This window comes from Marmota flaviventris, chromosome 5 (genome assembly GCF_047511675.1).
Source record: "Marmota flaviventris isolate mMarFla1 chromosome 5, mMarFla1.hap1, whole genome shotgun sequence".
In the NCBI taxonomy this organism is placed as follows: domain Eukaryota; kingdom Metazoa; phylum Chordata; class Mammalia; order Rodentia; family Sciuridae; genus Marmota; species Marmota flaviventris.
The window spans coordinates 63,393,396-63,419,431 of NC_092502.1; the positions used below are offsets into that span (position 1 = coordinate 63,393,396).

General features: G+C 32.8%; 1 protein-coding gene across 1 annotated transcript in view; it reads right to left on the reverse strand.

Annotated features, from left to right (window-relative positions):
* Spink5 (serine peptidase inhibitor Kazal type 5) overlaps positions 1-25,767 on the reverse strand; it is an 88,359-nt gene extending 62,592 nt beyond the window's left edge. Inside the window, exons 1-5 of the mRNA XM_071611855.1 lie at positions 25,713-25,767; positions 24,463-24,488; positions 18,874-19,001; positions 16,774-16,837; positions 968-1,095 (exon numbers count right to left, since the gene is read on the reverse strand). Of these exons, the coding sequence (XP_071467956.1) occupies positions 968-1,095; positions 16,774-16,837; positions 18,874-19,001; positions 24,463-24,488; positions 25,713-25,767 (401 nt within the window). The remainder of the gene's footprint in view (positions 1-967; positions 1,096-16,773; positions 16,838-18,873; positions 19,002-24,462; positions 24,489-25,712) is intronic.
* Positions 25,768-26,036: the final 269 nt, after the last annotated feature.

Sequence of the window (26,036 nt, forward strand, 5' to 3'; positions counted from 1 at the left end):
CCTCACTCAAGACAGTAAAAAACAAGTGTTTCTTTTGTTTGCAATTGTGTTACAAAATAAATATATCTCATAACAACCTGCATGTTCTTCACATGTATATTTTCCTTTCTGTTTCTTTATATTGGCCCTTGGTGGGAGTTCAGAGCCTAATTTTAGAATGTTTTCTAAAAATTTGAACATTTGAAGGATCAGAGTTTTATTTTGGTGGGAGATTCTTATTGTAAGAAAAGATAAAACTTAAAGAATATCAAAGAATGAGTATGACCCGACTACTCTTTTCATACATTAGGTATTATATTTGCAAAAACTCAAGAGCAGACAACTCAAGATTGAGGTCACAATTCAGAACCTGCACAGCAGGTCTGCATCTTGTTGATGGAAAACAATCAATAACCAAGCCTAGCCTCCAGGGTGGAGAAGGAATAAAAGGGGGGCAAAATATAGGGCAGTGAGATGCTTTATTTATTGGGTAAAGATTAAATAGATGAGAAGAAATTCATTATTTAAAGGTCCAATTTCTTACTCTAATTAATTAATGAATACTACTTTAATTAATGAACATATATATCATTTGAGATGAAATCATTCTGTTTAAAATGGCATGTTAGATAAATAGATTGATAGAAGTGTGTAAGGACACACCTGTATACATATAACGTCCATGTTGCATACAGGTATATGTCTATATATGTACATACATACATGTGTACAGATATTATACATATTCACACACATATATAAAATCTCCCTATCCTGTTTACTTAATAAAGGCAGTGATGACAGTGCACACAAAAGTAAAATATAAAATTATGCTACATACATAACTCTACATACTCCTTTCTTAAAAGTGGTAAAAAAAAAAAGTGGTACTAATAGCTTATGGGTGGCTAACTTCTACAAAATGAATTATCTTAAAGATGGGGGGAAGCCGTCCTATGACTGTGCAGAGAACAGGCAGACCACTCACTGATTCTCAGCACACAGTTCACATCTGTTGCGGTATGTTTTCCCATCTGTGCCACAAACTGCAGCATCATCAGCAGTACAGATAAAATCCCCATCTTTTTCTCCTTTCTGGAAATCACTGCAATTCAGCTGAAAGAGACATTATCAAGGAGCATTAAAATACAAGAAATAAAATATTCATTAGATATAAATAGGTTAAAAGTTTAAGCCCAGAATCACATAACTCGCCATCAGAAAGAAAAAAAAAAAACATTAAGATTAGTAAGCTAATAAAATCATGGGTAATGGAACATATCTAAGAATAGAGATATAATTACCTTTCAAAAGAAAGGATATCAGTATGATTTCGACCACATGCAATCTGGGTGGAGTTGGTCAAATCACTTCTCTGAAACTTGGTACACTGTCAAATCCTGCCCTCCTTCTCCATAGAGTGTTAGTGAGGCTCCACAGGTAATGTATATGAAAAGTCTGTAAGCTATAAATTATAAAGTTTCTGCAATCATAGATTGGAATGATTATTAAAAGCCACATTTCTGTGTTCATAGTTCTAACTCTACCACTTGCTAGCTGTATGGGTTGGGCAAGTAGCTTAACCTCATGGCACTTAATCGTCCTCATTTGCTAACAGAACATAATTTCACCAACCTCTCAGGACTACAAGGATATGTAAGCATGTTACTACATGTACAGCAGTTGAAATAGTCCTAACACATTCTAATCATCTGTTGTTATTTTAAATGTTTTCTCTACTGACAATCAAGCCAAGAAAGCTGAAACATCTTTTAGGGATAATCAGAGAAATCCCAAAACTCTGCTCTAATAATATGGCATAGACTTAAGGACACCTGTATAGTGAGAAAACAATTGCATCTGGCAATAACTGAAGGCTGGTGTTTATATCTCAGACGTGCCACCCACTTACCTCACCTCTTTGAACCTCATTCTCCTCACCTGAAAAAATGAGAATTCACACCCTACCCACATTCCAGGTCTGTGGTAAAGATCATACAGATACTCACAAAATATTATTTGGCAACAATTATTGTGACATATGCTAACTAAAGAAGAGTGTTATCTTAAATTTAACTTCTATCTAAAATCAGTTGAATAAAATGGAAGTACCCCATGCTTTGGACCTCACATTGAAAAATATTTTTTGATGTCATAACTGTCAACATATTTTAATGGTAGATATGGAACACTTAGAACATATTCCTATGATGATCTAGTTTGCCACAAATATAGCAAGTAAGGGGATATATACAAATATATAGTAAATTTATCAACCAGAATATATGCTTGAAGAACTCTCCTAGAAGGCTATAAAACAAGAAGATTTTAATATAAAGAGGAAAACATAAAACACTATTTCACTATCCACTTCCTATATTCAGGAAGAAGTCACTAGTAGGGTGAAAATAAGATAAATAATTTTATTTCATTCATTTATTTGCTCATTTATTTCATAAAGTTTATTACACTTATATAAGACTTTAAGTACTCTACTAGACTGTGAATCTGCCCCAGCTATATATATATATATATATATATATATATATATATATATATATATATATATATATATATATTTATGTGTGTGTATATGTATATATATGTATAATATTGTTATAAGGAGCTTACCTTCTGATAGAAAAAAATACATACAACAATTTTATATGATAGTGCTATAAAAACCAAACTAAACAATATGATAGTGCCTAGAATAGTGATGGTTTTAACTTTCAACATGCAAGAAATATATTAGAATATCATTTACCAAAATGAGTAATCTACAAGAATGAAAACACAGGGCTGGGATTGTGGCTTAGTGGTATAGTGCTTGCCTGGCATGTGTGAGGCACTGGGTTCAATTCTCAGCACCACATATAAATAAATTAATAAAATAAAGATCCATCAACATCTAAAAAATATTTTAAAAAAAGAATGAAAGCACAGTTCTTTCAGAAAAATCACACTCTCATGTGTAGGCACATTGCACACACACCTGCAAGACCTTTTGTAACCGTGATGTTGAGACTCCTAAAGAAGGGAAAGGAGGTTATCTAAAGTCAGAATGATGATGAAAGCACTGAGTGCTAACTATATGTCAGGCACTGTGCTAAATGGATTATTTCATTTAATCCTCACAACAATGGCCTATGAAACATACCATTATTATCCCCCTTTATAGATAAACTATCTCAGAATGAAACTTGTAAAAGTTCACTTTGGCAGAGATGGGATCCAAACCCTGGATGTACTTGTGTTCATGTGCTGTAGTGTCCATCCACTACTCACATGTTTTGTGAGCTTCCATTGGTACATTGAGAAATATTGTGTATCAATGACAAAATTAACCTAGAAATGTAAACTAAATTGTTGTACATCAAGATCATTTAATACTCAAATCTATATTCTGATTTCCCAGCTTGTCCATCAATATTTTTGTTATACCAATGCTTCTATGCTATTAATAGATCTATACTAACCATCTATTATCTCTCTCTCTTTCTTTCTTTGTCTTGCTTTCCAATGCTGGGGACAGAACCCAGGTACTTGTGCATACTAGGCAAGTGTTCTACTACTGAGCTACAACCCCAACCTTATTCTTTATTTTTAAATATATTTTCTATGACTATCTCATTATTCTTATTAGGCATTCATTTGTTGTGAGTATAAACTATTTTGAGATTTGTTTCGTTGCTGGTTTTGTGTGTGTGTGTGTGTTTGTTCGCGCGCATTGGACGGTACAGGGTGTGTGTGTTTGCTGGGGATGGAACAAAGGTCATTGTCTGTGCAAGCTAAGTACACATTCTACCACGGAGCTATGTCCCCAGTCCCATTTTGAGATTTTTTAATATTTCATTTCAGCCTCAAGAAGGATTTTTACAATTTGGAATTTAATTTTAAAGCTTACATTTGCCATTATTCTTAAGAAAAAAAAAAAAAGAAGATCCTAATATTGAACTTTCTAACTGATATGGTGTTAAGTCAGTTTGAGGTGGCTAAGGGAACAAAGCACCATGCAACCTGTTCGCAGATGAAAGAACAACCAATCAGGTGCCCACAAACAAGCAGTGATGGTGTCTCAACCACCTGTCAATCAGCGGGGTCTCCTGATGAATCCTGGAAGGACATGGATCTCAGCAAGATCCCCCGACCAACCCCAGGAGGACAAAGGACTCTAAAAATCTCCATTTCCTGTCCCAAGCCCTCCCTTCCTGCTCTAAGCCCAGTAAAATTCCAATCCAGCTGAGCCTGGCCACGATTCCCTGGTACCCACTGTGTTGGGCTGGAGCACCTTGCCCAGAAGCGAATCTCAATAAAGCCTTTTTCAGCAGCTTTAAAAGAAAAAAAGAAAGGTCTTTCTTCAAAGGTGACATTTGAGGGAAGATGAGATTAATGAGAAGTCAACCGTCAGAGGACTAAAGGAAGAACATTCTAGGTACAGAAAACATGAACAAGAATTCATAGAGATGACTGGATTATTTTGCTTAAGGGGCAGAAATAACTGTGGGTAGAGCATAAAAGAGCAATCCAGACAGATCAAAGTAATTAACTTGGGACAATTAGTGCTCTTTCCCTTCACCAAAAAATTAATGGCAATACTAGATCTCAGGTGTTGCGGGGGGGGGGGGAGGGGGTGCAAATCAAAAGTCCAGCTGGGCGGCCATGAGAACAGGTGCAAGCATTTAATACTCCATGTCCTTCCTCTCCATAGTCCACGGGTTGGTGAATCACAGACTACAGAAAACACCACTTCCTAATGCTGACAACTTCTGGGAGCTCGCAGATGCATCCTGACCCAGAAGAGCAAACTGGAGTGGGAGGCAGTGGTTCCAGAATCTTCAGTTTAGGCCTTATCCCTTGTCTTATGCTTACACGCACCAGGAACTTGACCTTGAACATTGTCTAACTCACTTTAGCAGGAAAAGGTAGCTAAACTCATTATGAAAACTTAACAGTAAAAATGTATGTAAAATAATGAATTGGATTTTTTTTACCCAATACATATATGATTACACAACTGGTGTAATTCTACATCATGTACAACCAGAAAAATGAGAAGTTATACTCCATTTATGTATAATGTGTCAAAATGCATTCTTTTGTCATGTATAACTAATTAGAACAAATTTTAAAAATATATGTATATCTCAGTAAAACAACATAAAAGAAATTCAGTACATTAAACAGCATGTATCAACTAAAGCAAAATTGTTGGAATGGATAGAAAAATAATGCATCAAAAGCATTACTATGATTTAGAGAGATAAAAAAATATAACAGCAATATGAAACAAGAGAATAGAAGTTATAAAGGAAGAAAAAAGTGGCATATTTTCAATTAGAAAATATTTTAAATAATATATAATATAAGGAATAAAAATTATATAGCTAAAATAGATGAATTTGCAAACCAGAGGAATGGATCAAGGTACTCTACTAAAAGGCAATGGAAGTAGAAAACTAATTTAAAATAGAAGAGAAAATCTAAAGAACATAAGGAATTAAATTAGAAGTCCTGCAGGTAAAAGCATCTCAACAAATAGAAAAAAAATTTTAGAGGTAATGACAAAAATAAAAGATAAAGAGAACTAAATAGCCATAGCAACTAATCACTAAACTCTTGTTAAAAACAAAATTGTGGAGGTTTACAGGGTGTTTTCAGAAACTAAACTGAGAAAAGGTAACATATTAGGAGAGAAAGTAAAGATAGCAGTAACAACAGACACAGATATAAGCAATAGTAAATAACTGAAAATATGGATTTTGGTTCAAGGTAGTTATAACAAGAATAAAACTAAATAGTTACATTCAAATCAGAACCAAAGAAAACTAAGAAAGAGTAATCTACTTTAAAAATAAGTTTTAGAAATTAGTGCAGTAACTGGGGGTGGGATGTAGTTCAGTGGCAAAGTGACTTGCTGGCACTTGAGAAGCCCTGGGTTGGAATCCCAGTACCAATAAATTTTTAAAAATAATAATAAGAAGAAGAAGAATTAGTGCAGTAACTGAAAATATGAAAAACTGTGGGACACAAGACCTACTATAACAGAGTGACAATAAATGTAAATGGGTTAAGCCCACAAAATAAAAGACAATTAGAGCTTTGGGGATGTGGCTCAGCGGTAGAGTGTTTGTCTAGCATGCATGAGGCCCTGAGTTTGATCCTAAGCACCAAAAAAGTGGTGCTTAGGATCAAATAATATAAAATTAAATAAAAGGCTATTCATAGTGGATTTTTAAAAATAGAATCAAATCATGTTTGATCACAAGAGAAAAAGTTTAAAAGCTCACAAATATTAAAAAAAAATAAGAAAAATAATGACAGATACAGCAATATTAAAACTTAAAAATAGACTTCAGTCAAAATGTATCATAAGTGACAAAGAACAGTACATGAAGTAAAAGAGAACAAGAAGGTATATCACAATAATGACTCTAATCCATCTAGATTAAAGGAATCAATAATACAGGCAAGTAATAGCAGTGGAGAAACAACCAATTAGAGATTTTAAAATATACTTCTCAGATGCTGATACATTAAAGAAAACAATTATTAAAGTTTATTCCATTTTTATAGAAAATAATACTCAAGAAGCAGAAAATAATTTTTTTCTAGAATAACATTTTTTCTGAAACATTTATAAAATAATAGTTGTTAGGCAACAAAGAAAATCTTAAGAAATCCCAAGTGATCAATATCAGAGTCTCTATTCTCTTACCAAATTTTCCTAATATTAAAAGCTGGTGAAAAGTTTAAAAAGTGCTACATATGTTAAAATTAAATAATGTATTAATAAATTTGAGGGAGAGAGGATTAAGAAATGTTTGTTAAATAATGATGAATGGAAACATTCTATGTAAAAATCCTGAGATTGATGGAAATATCTTTAAATACTCTTGTCATAAAATAGAAAAAAAATAAAGCACTAAGTATTTCTCAACCCATTCTAAATGAGCAAAGTAAACGTAATTTGGAAAATAAATATAACAGTAAAGATTGTTTTAAAAGGCTGACAGAACAGGTTTCTAATAGGATGGATAAACGAGAAAAAGAAGCCAGGCGTGGTGGCTCAAAATTGTAATCTCAGCTGCTAGGGATGCTGTGGCAGGATGCTCCCAAGTTTGAGGCCAGCCTCAGACAACAGCAAGACCATCTCACAAAAGAAAAACTAAAAAGGGCTGAGGAAGTAGCTCAGGGGTAGAGGGCCCTAGATTCCGTACCCTGTATGCATGCGTTCACATGCACGCATTTGTGCACACACGCACACACACACACACACACACAAAAAACATGAAATAACTAAGACTAACCATATAAAAAATGAGATATAAATACAACGACAGCATATTACAGCTATATGCTAATATATTTGAAAACCAAAATGAATACATGACTACAAAAAAGTATAAAATTCTGAGTGGTTCAATGAAGAGAAAATTTGAATAGATCAATAAGAATCCAATTGATATACTGATGTGAGATATTTCCTTTGTAATATAACCAAGTCTGGAATACTCCCCAATCTATTTTTTTTTTTGAAGTTAGGAAAATTTGTATCTACTGATAATAATTTTCAAGTTACTACAAAATCAAAGTGTGTGAACTGAATACGATTTTAAACTGCTTTATCCATACCTTTAAGTTCACACATTTTAAGTACACAATTTGATAATTTTTAAGTTTACTTACAGAGTTGTATAACCAGTTTTAGAATATTTCCATCACCTCAAGAAATTCTCCTGTGCCGTTTACAGATAACTCCCAGTTCCCAGCTCCTGCTTTAGATAACCATAGAACTTTTCTCTGACTGTATAAATGTGCCTTTTCTAGACATTTTATATAAATCAAATTGGAAAATGTAATTGTTTAATTTCAGATTCTTTCACTTTGCAAAATGTTTCTAAGATTCAACCATATTATAACAGGGTCAGGAGCACATTCCTTTTTATTGCAGAATAATATTACATTGCATAAGTATGGTTCATTTTATTTTTCCATTCTCTAGTCGACATTTGGACATTTGAATTGATTTCAGTTTTCCACTATACTTGAGAGCATTATGTTAAGCTAAATAAGCCAAACTCAGAATTTCAAGGGTTGTATATTTTCTCTCATATGTGAAAGCTAAAGAGAAAAAAATAATGGTGTGGGAGAATCTAACCAAAATAGAAGGAAGACCAATAGAGTAGAGGAAGGGGAGGTATTAGGGAATGAAACTGACCAAAATATATTTATACATTGTGAGCTTATACAAATATGTGATAACGAATCCCATGGTTATGTATAGTGATAACTTATCAATTTTTTTAAAAAACTTGCTACTTAGTAGTCACATGTCTGACTGGGTAGACACACATTCTCAGAAACTTTACTGGGTTCATAGGACTGAGTTTTATGGGTAATGTGGTAAATCCATGTTTAAAATGAAACATAAGGTAGGGATCTAAATATTTTATCATGTACATTCAATTTTCATAGCATTTAGTTATGTTGACATGTTGCACACATATTAATTGATCTTAATTAATTGACTTAATTAAAGTTAAGGAATCTCAATTCTGTTCCATTGATCTTTATGCCTCTTCTTTTAATAATAACACATCACTGGGCACACCTGCTTTATAGTAAGTTTTGAATTCATTTACTTAGTGTCCTAACATTTTTATATAAGTACTAGGATTAATCTGTCAGTTTCTATTTTTTAACAACCTACTTGGATTTTGATAAATACATATTGAATTATTAGGTTTTGGAAGAATAGAAATCCCAACAATAGTAACTTTTTCATCTATGAAGATATAGTGCCTCATCATTTACAGTCATGTATCACTTAATGACAGGATGTTCTGAGAAATGCACCATTAGGTGATTTCATCATTGTGAGCACACTAGAGTATAATTACACAAACCTAGATAGTACAACCTATTACATAGCTAAGATGTATTATTTATGTTATATATCATAGCCTATTGCTCCTGGGACCACAATGAACAAAACAACAGAAGGTTAAATCAGCACAAAAGAAAATGAGGCAATCAGGAGCCATGGTCAAAAAGGACTTTTGAGTTTTCTGCCTTTGAAACATGGTATACTGTTTTATACTAGCCTCTTTTTATGAGTAGAAGGACTACCCTCTAAAATAATGATAAAAAATGGTATATTAAGTTCATAAACCAGTAACATACTTGTCGATCAAGTATGCACATAATTATTTATGCACAATTTATGTGACTTTTCTAGGACAGGCAGCATAGTAGGTTTGTTTACACCTTACCACCACAAACGTGAATGATGTTTTGGATTATGGTGTTATAATCACTATAATCAGGTTAGTGATATGATATCACTAAAGACAAAAATGATAGAAACTTTTGAGCTTTGTTATGATCTTATGAGATCACTGTTATATATATCATCATTGACCCAAACATTGTAATGTGGTGATGAGTGTACTGAAATATTTTATATCTCACATAATATAAGCCTTTCACTTACTTTGTTAAATTTATTTCTATATATTTTAGTTTCTTATGAGTAGAATTAATAATAATTTGATCTTGGATTTTTTCCTTGCTAGTATATAGAAATACAATCAACTTTGTAATTTTTATTTTATTCACAGAAGCCTTGCTAAACTCATTTATTAGTTCTAGTGACTTTTCTTTTGGGGGGATCCTTACGACTCTCTGTATATACTATCACTTTTCTGCAATTAAAAAGTCATTTCCAATCACTATTTAATTAAGTAATTTTGTCTTATACTGGCTAAAATCTCAGCTCAATGTTGAATAGAAGTGTTAAAAGTAAACTACTCTTTCTTCTCAATCTTAAGGGCAAAAGCATTCACTCTCAGACCATTAGGTAAGATGTTAGTTGTAGATTTTCACAGATACTCTTCATAGAGAAAATTAACTTCTACAAGTAGTTTACTGTGTGAGTTTTTAATCTTTTATGAGTGTTAGGTTTTGCCAAAATCATGTCTCAACATTTATTGACTTGATCATATGATTTTCCCTTTATTTTATCAATATGGTGTATTAGAATAACATTTTGAAGATAATTTTCACTTGTTTGTGGTTTTATTCTCACTTTGTGGATTTAATTTGCTAAATTTCTCTGTCTGTGTTTATGAGGGATATTTTCTGGAGATTTCAAATGATATCTTCATCTGTATTTTGTATCAGAATAAAGTTGACCTCACGGAATGAGCTGTTTAGTGTCTCCTCCCTCTCTTTTTCCTGAATGCATCTCTGAAGAACTGGTATTGTTTCTTCTGTCAGAATTTGATGAAAATCACCAGTGAAATCATCTGGGCCTGGGTTGTCCTTTGATTTATTACCAATACAATTTCTTTACTTGCTTTGGTCTATTCTGGTTTTCTACTTATTCTTGGTCAGTTTTTAAGAACATATTTCTTAAAAAATTTTCCATTTTATACAAGCAACTAATTTGATGGCATTTATTGATGCCTACTATTCAATTACTGATTTTGACAATTTTTGTCTTCTCTTTTTACTTTGACCAATTTAGCTAAAGAGTTTTTTTTTCTTTTTTATGACTTTGTTCATCTTTTCAAAGAAACAACTTCTTTTTTACTAATACTTTCTATTATTTCTTTGTATTTTATTAATTTCTTCTTTAATTTTTATATGCCCTACTTTCTGCTAACTTTGACTTTTGTCCACTCTCTTTTTCTTAGTTTTTCAAAGTGGATATTTAAATTATGACTTTGATTCCTTCCTTCTTTTCTGGTTTAGACATTTAAAGTACTAGATACTGCTTTAGATAAATTCTTTGTTCTGAATTGTTCTTGGTTGTTTTTTTTTTTTTTCCATTCAGTTCAAATTATTTTCTAATTTCTATCATTCACTTTTTTGGTTCATTAGTTATTTAGAAAAACACTGCACAATTTCTAAATATTTGGGGTATTTCTCTAATTCATTTTTCTTGCTGGTTTTAAATTCAATTTTGTTGTCATAAAACAACATATTTGTATAAATTTAAGTCTTTCAAATTTGAGAAGTTTGTATCATAGATATGTATATATGATAGTTAACAAGAATATTCTTGAAGAATATCTTTGCAAATTGAAAGGAATGCCCATTTTTTTCAATCATTGGAGAAATACTTTTTCAATTTCAGTTTAGGTTGACTTAGTTGACACTACTGTTAAAATACTTTAAATATTTGGCCATATTTTGTCTAGTAGTTCCAGCAATTTTAGAGAGTAGAGAATTGAAATTTCCAACTACTTTTGTTAAATTGTCAGTTTCTTCTTTGAGAAATGGCATTTTTTTAAAAAATTGTGAGCTACTCTTATTAGATGTATACATATTTATAATGTATATCTTCTGGGGTATTGACACTTTTAAAATTATGAAATGTCCCTATTTGTCTCTAATAATGTCTATTTTATCTGATATTAATATAGCATATCCTACGTTCTGACGCCTGCATTTGGCATATTATACTTTTATCCTTTCAAATTTTTGTGTTTTTGAATCTAAGATGAGTCTATTGGAACAGCTTATGTATTTTTATATCAATTGTCAATCTTTGCCTTTTTATTGGTAGATTTAAACCATTTACATTTAACATATTTATTTATATGGATGCATTTACAGTTTCTATTTGCCTTAAAACTGCTCTTGTTCTTTTTGCTTCTCTATTACCTCATTTTTTTTAGTTTAAATACTTTTAGTGTGCCTTGTTATTGTTTCTGCTGATTCTATATACTTATTAGATATCTTTTCTTCTTGGTAGTTACTCTAGTAATTGCAATATAAATACTAATTTGTTGTAATCTATTTCAGATTGATATTTAATTCTGGTAAAATATATAATTTTTCCCAATATAGCTCTATTTCTCCATTCCCATTTGTATATTGTTGTGTATATCTACAACCCAACAAAAAAGAATTAGAGTTGTTACTTTTAACAATATAAAATCTTTAAAATAAATCAGGAAAAATAAGAAAAATGTATTTATATAGTACTTCATATTAACCCATATTTCAACATTTTTGGTGCTTTTCATTTTCTTCTGTAGGCCCAAGATGCCATTTGGTAGAGGTTTACTATAAGCTAAATAATCTCATTTATTATCGTTTGTTAAGGCAGTTCTGTTAGCAACATAATATCTCATTTCACTGATATAGAAATATCTCTATTTTGCCTTAGTTTTTGTAGTAAGTTTTGAAGGATATGAAATATTTTAATTTTTTTTCCTTTTAGCACTGTGAACACATCATTACCTTGTCTTGTTCAGTCCTTGTTATTTCAGATGAGAATTCAGCTTTTATTTGAAATCTGTGTATAGAATGTGTTATTTTTATTTCTTCATTCAAATTTTTCTCTTTGTCTTTGTAATTTAAACATTTTTAATTCGTGGGACTACTGTGGGTCTCTATATTTACTGACTCTTGGGCTTGTTGAGCTTCTTGAATGTTCAGATGAATTTTTTTCATCAAATTTGAGATAATTTAGGTCACTCTTCTTTCAAATAATATTTCTATCCCTTTTTATTTCTCTCCTGTTTCTGGTATTGCTATCACACATCTGTTAGCATGCCTGCTATTGTCTCTGTGTGTGGGTCACATAGTCTTACTATTTGTATTATTCATAAGTTTTACTGAAACTGAACATATTAGATAATGTACAATAGAAACTCAAGATTATGATTTTTCCTTATAAAATTTATTTTGAATAATTTATTTAGTTGTTAGTTTTTAGTTTCTTTCACTACACTAAATCTTTTGAAACCTTGTTCTTATAATCTGTAGTTGCTGATGTGTCTGCTAAGAAAATACTCAGTTTTTATTTTGTAACTAGCTTCTAGGTTTTTCACCCTATGTCTTTGTAATTTAGGGGTCAGTCAACGATTAGACCTAAGTTTGTGCTCAAATACCTCAGCCTAAAAAGACTTCCATCCTCTGTAGGTGGACCTTTGTGTATGAGGAGGATGTGTAAAGTTTAGACCATTTGTCCACCTACTCCAGAATTTGCTCTCTACTGGGATGTGTTGTGTCTTTTAAGAGCATGCATAGCCTTTTTATTCTCTGATGTCCACATGTGACAACTCCATCCAAACATACCTGCAAACTTAGGCCATCCTCCTTACTCTTGGTGAAGATCATCACTTCTACCTGCCAATCTCTGGGGATGGTAGCTGCCCATTACTCTAAATTGGGTAATCTCTCTCCAGTAGCTTCCCTGCACTTGCTGATGCTCATGGCTTGCCCTGAACAGAACCTCAAATCCAACTGAGGCAGGGTGAGATGGAGATATTCCTAAGCAAGAACATCATAGACTCCCACTCTTCTTATCCAAAGTCAGGCAGTATTTCAAACATAATTTTGGCATACCTGCTTGTTAATTCTCAGAGTGCTAACATGATTGTTTTGTCCAGTTTTGCTTAACTTCATGGCTGCATTTGCTGGCCTCCTCACTCAGCCACCACTTGAAGCACTGCACCTCAAGGGTATTTCATATATATATTTACAAACTAATAAGAATAATTACAATAGAAAGTTATAGAGTCACTTTAATTATAAACATAAATGTCAAACTCTATAATATTATCCAAATCCAATGGCATATCAAAATATTATGACTAATTATGATTTCCCCAAGCAAACAATTATACTTTAATTCATCAGGAAATCTATCCAGAAATTTATTATATTGATAGGAGAAATATCAGATTATTTTAATAGTTGCAGACAAGGCATTTTGTGTGGTAATGACCAACACAATTTTAGCAAACTAAGAACAGAAAGAGTTTCTGAAACTTTCAAAAATATATATAAAATATCCCTACTATAAATATTATAACTAATGGAGAAATTTTAGAGATGCTCTTCCCTTCAATATGAGGAGAAAGAGTTTAGTTTGATATTTATTATCATCGCTACTGTTTAACATTTCAAATCTAGATTCTTGCCAATGATATAAGGAAAAAGAAAATAAAGGAGCACTAATACTGAAAGAAAATGATAAAACACCAGTTTTATGCTGCTGTTGTTATCAACTGCCAAAAAACCACCATATTCAATAAACCACCCAAATTAACAAGATATCACATAGTTGTCTAATATAAGATGAACCTCCTTAATCAATAGAATTTGTCTATATAAGTAGTATCCATATAGAAATATCATGAAAAAAATACTACTCAAAATATCAATGAAATTGTAAAGTTTCTAAATATTAACAAAAATTATAGGAATCTCTGTGGAGACTATTTTGTAGATTTCCTAAAATATATAGAAATAATATGAATTAATGACAAACTATTCCATATTCTTGAGTTTGACAAGTTAGTATTATAAAAAGTCAATTTTACCTAAATTAATTTTGAATTCTTTGTATTACTGAACATATTAATTTCCCAAATTCAAACTGAAGTTTTATGAACTCAGTAATTTTTCATTTCTTATATACATGGAAACTTTATATATCTATGTTTATGTTAGTCAAGTTTTAATTACAAGAACAAAGAAACAGGACTTTCCTTACTAGCTATTAAAGCAGTGAACCAACTTGAAAAGAATAGAGAAGTTAAAAATACTCCTATACCCACAGAAACTTAATATCTTGTAACATCGGCAACAAGAATCATGAGAAATATTAAATGAACAGATACATCAATTAAAAACTGTAAATCTCCACATGGACCAAGCATACTGGAGATCAGAAATTATGGATTCTGAACTGGTGTGGCAGAAATAGAAATTGTGAAAAGGAGTTCAGTTTGAGATATACTTTGAAGGCAGCACCAAGAAAGCTTGTTGATGGAGTGAATATTAGAGTTGGGAGGTGAGTAGATTACATACTAGATGAAGAAGAAGAGATCAAGGATAAGGTGGAGAGAGAATGTCTATAGGTGGAACATTCTCGAACAAGTAGAGCGCTTCATTCTCAGAGGTAGGGTCAGGGTTGATTTTTGGTGGGAGAAACCTAAGCAGAGAAAGTGAGTAGATTGTTCTCTTTTATAGTGGAGAGAAAAACACCAACAAAAACATAGTATAATTGCAAAAAATCATTTAATATCTAGAGAAATTATTTGAAAGGCACACAGCCAAATATTAACCACCTTAGCTTATAAGTAAGTGGTTTCTTTAAGTAGAAAACCAAATAGTTGCATGTAATTTATCTAGAGTTAAAAATTAAAACTCAGGAAACATAATCATCAGAATTTTGTAATTTTATTTCTTAAAAAAAACTTCTATTTGATTAAAACTCAAAAATCATTTCTATAGATATAAACATCTTACTAGTAATATTTTTAAAATAGATTTTTAAATAAATTTGTTAAGATTTGGAGTGGGGTGTGTGTGTGTGTGTGTGTGTGTGTGTGTGTGTGTTTGATTTTTGTCCTTTGCTTGTGTTTTATGATTTTTTAAACACCCTGTATTGATCAGATATATAAATATACAGATAAATGTCAGGAAGAAGAGACTGGATCTTACATAGTGACCTCCCTCAGATATGACAAAGGCAGATTCAAACGTTGTTACTAACCATTTCTGGCTCCTACAGGTTTTTGTGCCAAAAAACATATATGAACAAATTAAAAAAAAAATTTAAAAAGACACATATCTCTTTTGTCACAGATAAAGGATTTACAGAGATTGACCAGTTGTGTGTTGGCTGTGTTATTGTTTTAAAAGTGAGACTAACTGAACCCAGGACAAGAAATTAATTGACCATGTTTAACATGGAGGTTGAGATTCTCAGACATCTCTGAGTAATACAGCCATGGAGGATGGTAAGTTGGTTAGACTATGGATGTTTTAAGTAATTAGGGTGTACCTGCTCAGACTGCTTGTTTTAATTATGTGTCAGGGCCAAGAGAAGAGAAAGAGAAAGAAAAAAATTGAAGAAGAAGCCACACAGGATATCTGGAGGTGATGTGAGTAGTTAGGATATTTGGTGACAGGCCCCAGTTTTGCCAACTAATTGTGAGATGTCATAGATTAAAAATTCCCACTGATATATGGTCCCACATCTTTTATTTTTAAATTTTATTTTATATTCTAAAAATAAAATGTTTGTATAAATAAAAATATATACTTACCAACATGAAATGACGAGGTAGTAACCTAAATCTATCTGTCTTTCCTTCTTACTACTTAATCTTTTTTATCAGTGAATGCTTTTTTAAAGCAAAATAATAACCTGAGTCTCAGTCTACAAAATAGATACAAATAATCAACCTTAGCCAATTAGGAGAATCTTGAAAGTATTCGAAAAGATATATAATAGAATCCAAAAGAAGAAAAAAGACAGGAAATAGAATGAGCCAAGCGCCTGCCAACACATGTTAAACACCGTGCAACTTTTTAAATTCAATTTTTCATTTTAAATATGACTCATTTCACAGATAAAAAAATAACAATAGTAACCAAGATACATAAAGTGCCTAGGTTACATAGTAAGAATTTTGGAATTTGATCTTAGTTCCACAGCACAAGAAAGCCTCTCTCTGGAGGTAGTCAGGACAGGAGGTATGTGAAATGGTCCCGGAAGACACACACCACCCTGGCTTACTTCAACTCAGAGCACCTGTCAGTACCCAAAATGTTTTCAGGGAGTTGGGTCATGGGTTGGGCCTGGAGACAAGATGTACCAGATATTTAGCCCACCCCTGGACTAAGCCAGGGTCCCTCCCTTCCAAGTATTTGGCTTCACGACAGGTATAACCTGGTAATTAGGAAGTAAACAGATAGCTCTAATTAGGGTCAAACAGCACCCAAAACCACATATAACAGGTTGACTCCTGATTGTCTCACCTCTGTTGGGGCAGTGGCTTTCACTAAACGCCCAGTTCTTTTCTGAGATTTTGCTTCTTTTTCCCTAGAAGAAAACAAGGAATAGCATCATTTAGACATTGCTTACCCAAATTTGAAGAATAAAAACTTACATGGTACAATTAAATCAAAATTACACTTAATTTTGATTGCTCTTCTCAGTTCAATCTTGCATGTCAGAAGTGGAGATATGTCCAGAAATAATTACAAAAGCACAAATGTGCCCTGAATGTTGAAAAAAAGTCTCAAAAAGGGAATATTATATGCAAGAATCTCTGCCTTTAAATACATTGCTGATTGCCTCCTTTGAATACTTAAAACAGCCAGAAATTCACCAACCTTAAAAACCTATCTGTGTCATTATTTGAATGAAATCTTTAAAAGTCAATATTTACATTGAATCAAAAATCTAATTTTCTGTATTGGTCTCAATTCTATTCCCTAAACCCTACAGAGCAAATCAACCTGGTCTGAGAATAATCGGAAGATAGTTTTAATACATTGCACCATCTCCTTTCCAGTTAAGATAACAAATTTATTCCAACACAATTTACATAAGTAATAAAAATAGTAATTGGAAAAGTGACTCCAAAGTGATCAACTTTCTTGCAAGTCTTAAGGTATTTTATCTTTGTTTTACATTATTTTTATTATATTCAAAATGTTGGTCTCCTATTAAAATTAATAGTTTTAGTCTCCTATCTTGGCATGCCTGTAATCTCAGTGGCCCAGGAGACAGAGGCAGGAGGATCACGAGTTCAAAGCCAGCCTCAGCACTTTAGAGAGTCCCCAAGCTACTCAGCGAGACCCTGACTCTAAATAAAATATAAAAAATGATGAGGATATAGCTCAGTGGTTAAGGACCCCTGAGTTCAATCCCTGGTAGCAAAAAAAAAAAAAAAAGTAACAAACAGGAAACTTTATAGTAAATAATGGCTGGTTTACTTTCAGCTTCAAAGAGATTAAAAAAAAAAAAAAAAAACAATATTTAACCTGCCCTAAATTTCTGCTGCCCCCCAGATCTGCTATTAAAGTTTCATTATCCCAATATTCTTGGATATGTCAAATTAAATCCCCTGACACATACCAACCTGGCATTTTAAAAACAAATTATAACATAATTATCTTAAATGGATAAGCTTAGTATTACCTTAATAACAGTGTTGAAATTCTGATGGCAATCAGAAATTGAAGATAGCCTACCTGTTTAAAAACCAATTGGGGGCTGGCTCAGGCTCAGTGGTATAGCAATTGCCTCACATGTGTGAGGCACTGGGTTTGATTCTCAGCACCTCATATGAATAAAAAAAAAACTAAAAAATATGTTTAAAAAAATTAGAGGGCTATGGATCTAGCACAGAAGTAATGCAATGCCTTGGGTTCAATTCCCAGACTGAAAAAAAAAATCAAAGTAAATCTTAAAAAAACAAAAATTATAGCACTTTGGTCAGAGGATTTATAATTGATAAGCTGCTTCTACCTTTAGGGAATCACTGGAGAGAAGGGAATCAATTTCAGAAATACTGGACAGACACTGAAACATTGCATAATATCCTGACCAGCTTCCAGGATACTAGTTCTTTCTGATATGTAGGGAGCTGTAAACTACAAACAGCTCTTTGGTCCAACTCATTCCAGCATAATCCAAGAGGTCTGAAGACACTGGTAGCTCAGAGAATCTGAATGTATTCTGCTTATATCCTTCTGCTGCTTGATCCCCACAAGGAAAGCCTAGCTTTCTACTCAAGGGAGACTTTAAGACCCCTACCCCAGCCCTACTACAACAGAATTAGGTCCAAGGAAGCTGACTTCATTTCTTAGATTCTTTTTTTCCCCAAATCAAAACCCAACTACTTTATCAGAAGGCTGTAGTGTGCTACATAAGATATTAATATTGGGTCCTCTGAAATGCCTTTGGGATCCCATTTGAGTGATTATTGAAGTCATTCTAGGTGGGTTGCAATTATCCAAGAGTTTTCTAAGCATTTTTATTCTGCCATTCAAGTTTAGAAAAATAATTTCCTCTAGTTCAGAGAATAGCATGTACCTCAAAAACTTGAAAGAAAGAGGAACTTTACTCACAGTATCATTTTGCATGTGACACACTTGTTGAAGAGCAATTTTCCTTGAGGGCTTTGAAAAAGTTTTTTATCCTGAGAACAGAACAATTTCCCATTTTTCATCAAGTCTTGAAATCCACTGCATGTTTCCTACAAAGAGGAAGTGGGTTGCATTGGCCGAAACTTTGTCAAAACAAAACTTTAAGAAAAACTTCCTTAGACAGTATAACTTAACAATTACTATCCCCTCCACAGAAAACATTCAGTCAATTGCTTCAAATAACACAAACAAAAATCACAACTTGAGCTTGCCTGTTAAAGATAGAAACTTCATCTAAGAAGCATTTATCTGATACAATTAGTGAAATAAGCAGAATAAGGGTTTTGGAGTTAAAACAAAACTGAGCTAATATTTCATGGTTATCATTTATTCATTCAGTTATGCTATCTAAAATGAGAATGTTGGGTACAGTAGCACACGCCTGTAATCCCAGCAGCTTGGGAGGCTGAGGCAGGAGGATCATGAGTTCAAAGCCAGCCTCAGCAACTCAGCAACACCCTCAGCAACTTAGTGAGACCTTGTCTCAAAATAAAAATAAAATAAAACAGGGGGTACAAATATATACATTTCATAGGTTGTAGGAAGATTAAATTTTGTGAGTTTATGTAAAGTCTTGAAGAATATCTGATACACAGAAAATATTCAATAAATAAATATTCCTTCATTATTATTAGTAATATTATTATGGTTCTGGAATATACAAAGATTATTGGAATATACAAAGATTACTGTAACGTTAACAATGTTGGGCTGGGATTGTGACTCAGTGGTAGAACGCTTGCTTAGCATGTGTGAGGCACTAGGTTTGATACTCAGCTCTCTCTCTCTCTCTCCATATATATATATATATATATATTTGATTCTCAATACCACACATATATATATATATTTGATTCTCAGCAATATATATATATATATATATATATATATATATATTTGATTCTCAATACCATATATATATATATATATTTGATTCTCATATATATTTGATTCTCTCTCTCTCTCTCTCTCTCTCTCTCTCTATATATATATATATATATATATATATATATTTGATTCTCAGTACCACACATATATATATATTTGATTCTCAGCAGTATATATATATATATATATATATATATATATATATATATATTTGATTCTCAATACCATATATATATATTTGATTCTCTCACACATATATATATATATATATATATATATATATATATATTTGATTCTCAGCAATATATATATATATATATATATATATAGAGAGAGAGAGAGAGAGAGAGAGAGAGAGAGAGAGAGTTAACATAGTTGATGGCCAGGTGAGGTGATGCATGCCTGTAAACCCTCAGGAGGCTGAGGCAGAAGAATCACAAGTTCAAAGCCAGCCTCAGCAATTTAGCAAAGCCCTAAGAAACTCAAGGAGACCCTATCTATCTCTAAATAAATATAATAAAGGGCTGGGGATGGTCTCAGTATTTAAGTGCCCCTAGGTTCAATCCCTGGTGCCATTAAAAAAAAAAGTTAATAAACCTTCTCCCAAGGTTGTGAGAGAGTCCTAGCCATTCTTGATTTTCAACTTTGTATTCTTTTCTTAAAATTGCCTCCACTCCTACCCCAATAACAACATCTTCAATATCAACTCTGTCACTAACACCAGAATAAAAGCTTGTGAAACTATGGAAGTATTGTGCCATTGTCTCAAAACCTACTCCTCGGACTGGGGCTGTGCTTAATGGTAACTGGGGCTGTGCTTAATGGTAGAGTGCTTGTCTAGCATGTGTGAGGCACAGGGTTCAATCCTCAGCACCAAATAAAAAAAATAAATAAATAAGTTATTGAGCAATTCTTTTCTAAGAGTGAAAATTTTCTTAAAAAAAAAACAAAAAAAAACACTACCCCTCTCTGTCTGTTTGTCTCTCTCAGATCATTCTCCAGTACCACTATTTGACTATTCTGTGTAACATCCTTGAAGACATATTTTGCTATGGGCTATGGGCTTCGGTAAATACCAATGATTGCACTATACAGAGGTTAGAAGGAAAGTGGAAATCATTATGCATGTTAGAGAGGATAGGGGAACGACAGTACAATCATCTTAAAAGTGATAGTTCTTTCTTTTCATTTATTGGTTCAAAATGTCTTATTAAAGACCTGCTGTATATGTCACTCAATCTTTTTAAGGAGTTTAAAAATCATTGATGCCCCAGTGACTCTGGAGGCTGAGGCAGCAGGATGGAGAGTTCAAAGACAGCCTCAGTATTTTAGCGAGGCCCTTAGTAATTCAGTGAGACCCTGTTTCTAAATAAGATTTTAAAAAGGGCTGGGGATGTGGCTCAGTGAGTAAGTGCCCCTGGGTTCAATACCTGGTACAAAAAAAAAAAAAAAAATCAGTGGTGCATTGGTGCCATCTAGCAAAGTACTGACTTAAAGTGTTAATAATCCCTATTAGCTTAGAAAGTTCACTAGGTCTTCGGATTAAGCCTTTGGGATATAAGATTGTATTATATTTTGATTTTTTCAAAAGAATAATTCTACTTCATAATGCTTGCTTCAGAAAATAAATAAAATCTTTGTTCCAACTCTGACAACCTTCTCCAAAGTGCTGATGATAAAATTCTATTGAGCCTCCTATATCTTTGTAATACTTTGATCAATCAACAATCACTTATTATGAGATTATTGTATTTTGCCAGGTGTCAGATACAGCAGCAAATTAGATAGAAGTATCCTTTCCAGAATAGTGCTTATAGTCTAATGGACAATCTAGCCTCATAAGCATGATGGGCAGTTGGAAGCAATTACAAAATGATTAATGGTAAAGAACAATAAAAAATATCAGAGTCCAGATCTTGGAAATTTTACTAAGGGTGACCTGTTAAAATAACTCTTAAGATTATCATCCCCACCCAGTGATACTGTCAGAGTATCACAGTGTTAATTTCTGACTATAGATTCATGTCTAGGCATCTTGAGATCTGTGTCTGGTCTCTGATCCTGTAGTATTTTATGTCAACTTTGTAAGTTACTGCCTCAATTGCCAGATATAATTGGTTCTGAAACATCTTAAAAACATGACAACAGAATGAGAGAAGAGTTTGTGTCTTCATAATAGAAATATATCACTTATGAAGTTATCTTAGAGAAAATATATAGAGCAAAGACTTAATAATATTGGAATTAAGCTCTAAATAATTGTTAGTGGTTGATCATAAAAGTTTAGCATCAATCCAGATAAATTCTGAATTGAACACCTACAATGTCACAATTTGATGAGAGCTAAGTTCCTAGAAAGACTCACATTTATTTGTTTGTTTGTTTATTGTTTTACAAAGGTTTAGCGAGTAGATTAAGAAACTTGCTCAAAATATCAATTACTTAAGATGAGGCTCAGTATTATTTTTTCTGAGTCATAAAATTAACTAGTGATTCTCCTGGGACACAGGAAAAGACTATATAAATTGAAAGCAGAAGTTGTATTTCTCTCTGGGGTAAATAGACTCTCTCTCTCAATTGCCATGATACAGCCTGTTGAAGCAGGAGAAGATCTAGACCAATAAGTCGTGTTGAGGTGGGGTGATGATTTTCTAGTCACTATTAGCCAGCAGTGTGACTGCCTGTTCTCAGCTCACTCTTCTTTTGTTATTGTTGCTGTCCTTATTTTCTGCATGTCTGGAGCCCTCTTGGGTCAACTGCTCTTTGTTTGCCTCTTCTGTTGTGGTCTTGCATTATCCATCATAACCCTCCAAGAACTGGCATCACCCTATCTGGGTATCAGAGCAATAACACATTTGCTTTGGCTTCACAAGGACCCTTCTGTGTTGAGAAATTTAATCATGTCCTTAAGATCCTTTCAAGTGCTAGAGTGCTTTTCCATGCTGTTCTGGCTCATGTTTTTAACACTCAGCATGCTTGTTTGATGCTGGAAAGATCTCTAGCAACTGAACATGGAAAGGAACAACATTACTATCAATAGTTTTCCTTTCTATCACAATATCCAAAGAAATGTTTACCTCTTTGTGTGTTTTTTGCCTTTTATGCTGATATGATGTAGCTAAACCTATATTTTTGAGACAATGTTTGGTGAAATAGAATGTAACCATATAAAAAAAATCAGTGCAAAAATCTCAATCATCACCTATTCTCATGGATTCTGAAAAAGAAAATGTTGGCTTGGTGCTGTGAGATCTGTACTATACCCTTCTTTTTTCCAACTGAGCATGCTCTCTGGCTCCCCCAAATCAAGCCTTTTCCTCTACTATAGTTTCTAGAGCTCTCCTTAATCAGAAAAATTAGATGAAAGAGACTATGATGGTATTCCCTGGGATATTACTGTGAGAATTATCTTTTTAAAATCTTTTTCAATAAAGTAGAGCAAAAAAGTAATTTAATTATGGTTCAAAGTATTTCAATAGGCAGAAGAATCATTTCACTTTTTTATTATTTTAATATTTATGGTCTTTGAGCAATTCAGTAAATTTTGTTATGTACATAACACCATTTTTAGTGTTCAATTAATGGCATGAATAGCAGTGTGTGCATGGAGGGGTGTTGGTCCTTTTGTCTTTCTAAGAGTTAAAAAAAATTATTTCCATAGAAACTGATTATTCTGTTTCTCAAAGAAAAGACCATTCTCTCGTTGGTTCAGCACCCTCTTCCTGTATCAGGGCCTCTGAGTGCTTCTGCCTATTCTGTTAGAAGTTGCAAAAATCTTCACAGCTCACTTTCTAATGGACCTTCAGATTCTTTTTTTTTTTTTTTATTTTTTTTATTGGTTGCTCAAAACATTACATTGATCTTGACATATCATATTTCATACATTTGATTCAAGTGGACCTTCAGATTCTTGTTCCAATCTTTCTCTTCAGGGAGAAGGTCCCTGACTATTCCAGTGAGAAGTGATACCACCTCCATTTCCTGGAATTACTATCCTGCATCCCACTTTATTTTTCTCCTAGCAATAATCATTACTTAATGTACTATATATTTTACTAATTTAGTTATTAACTCATCTCTTTATTAAAATACAAGTCAGAAGGGCAGGGTTTTCAACGATTTTGTTTACTTTAGAATATCCCCAGAATTACAAACAGGGTCTGACACATAATAGATGTTCAATACATGTTTATTGGATGGAATATTTACACTGACTATAAACAAGATATGAACAACCTCTTTTGCACAATGAATATGAAAACATTTAGCTCTTTAAGTGGTATACCATGGCTTGCTCAGCTGCTAAGTAGAACAACAGTATGGTTTTTGGTTGGTTTATTTTGTGTTTGTTTATGGGATTTTAAAGCACTTCTTTAGCACAATAGATTGTCTCTTATAGACATTAATCATCATCAAAACATTGGTTGTGTGCGTATGGGAAAGAAAATGAGAAAGACAGAGAGAGGGATTCATGTCTTCCTAAAAACCTGTTCACTGTGTATTTAACCAAAGCTCTTACGACCCGTCTGTATAATGTTGGCATTATTAACAGAAGGTTTTGGCCACAAACCACTTTTCTTTAGGCATCTTGGAATGGGTTCAATGAGAAAAAGCAAGACTAACCTGATTTGCATCTTCACTGGCAGCATCTGGGATGAAAATGCAGAAACCAAAGTTAAGGGAATGTAAACCGGTAAATGAAAAAAATGATTCACTCAATGCAGTGTTTTGATTGCTTCAATAACAATACGTTGTAAAACCACAAATTATTTTTGAACACATTAAGATTTATCACTGCAAATATAATGAGGGTAGTGGCACCAGGAATTCAGCATGTACACTCACGAAGGTCTACTCACTCAGAAAGCTGAAATTCTTTGGGAACTAATACTCAGATGCTTTCTGACACACTCAAAATATCTAATTTCCAAGAGATCTTTTCAGAGTAAAGTTTGGCAGTCTCCATCTATAAATTGTAATATAACTTACTATCAAAGATGTCATATCCCTTTAAATTTAATTTAAAAGCATAATAAAGCACAAAGTTTATCACATCTATACATAAAATTCCATTTTCTAAATTCTGGCAACGCTGCCTACTTACTATAGATGCAAATATTAAAGATATGATAAAAGAAAGATTAATTAAAATCAGACTATGGCATACCCTCATTAACTGTCTTGTACCTATACATTTATTTTAGGAAAATAGGTATCATTTGTGAATAATGGTCTCACTTTATTTATGTAGTTCTGTTTTAAAAAGTGATTCAGAACAAGATAAATCTAGGCAATCTGTATTCCCTTCACAATAAAATACAAAATGCTAAAACTCATCTTTTAGCTCATACAAAAATCCTTCTCATTTTAGGAGCAATACTTTGAATCCACTTAGCACTTGAAAACACAGAAATACAATAAGGTAGAAGGCACATTTGCTTTAACATAAGGATAGATAATTAAATTTTGCTTTTGAAATATTTTATTTATACATATAGAATTAAGCTATCTATATTACTTGCAAAAGTTTTTTTTATTTTTTTTTTAATGTTTAACATACCTATGTAGAGTGAATTGATAAGTTCGGTGAGGGGAAGGTGAAGAAGAATCTATTCTCCTTTCAGAACTAGTAGAGAATTAGTAGAAGAATTGCTCATGGATAAAAATTAAGATGTTTTTAAACTACTTGCTAGTTCTAAAGTTGACATAATAATTACAAATCCGTGTATCTAAATCTTCAAAACCTATATCGGCAAGACAGTTCAAAATTATAGATATACATAAGCATTTTCTTGGCAATTTGTGGAAAAAGGCCCTTCCCCAGGGCTTTAAGATGTGTGGCAAGAGGCTTAGATTGCATGCAAATTACTCACCTTGAATAAGGCAAAGAGCCAGGGTCAGAAGCATTGACACTGTGACTGACTTCATGTTGAAGATGATGTAAGGTGGCTACAGGTCTGCTCCGTGCATCGCTCAACTGGTGCTCTAAGACGAACTTGTGAGACACAGCTCATTTATATACTGGCAGGTTGGTGACACATAAAACCAGTTGTTCAGGCTCATGCTAGACTTCATACACCACACCAATCTAGCTTCCATCCTTTAGGATCCTGTCAAGGTGGCAGATTTGAGCAGATAATGTCTATTTCTAAAGTAGTAAAGTGTTTTCATGATACCTCCCCCAGAAAAGCGAGGGA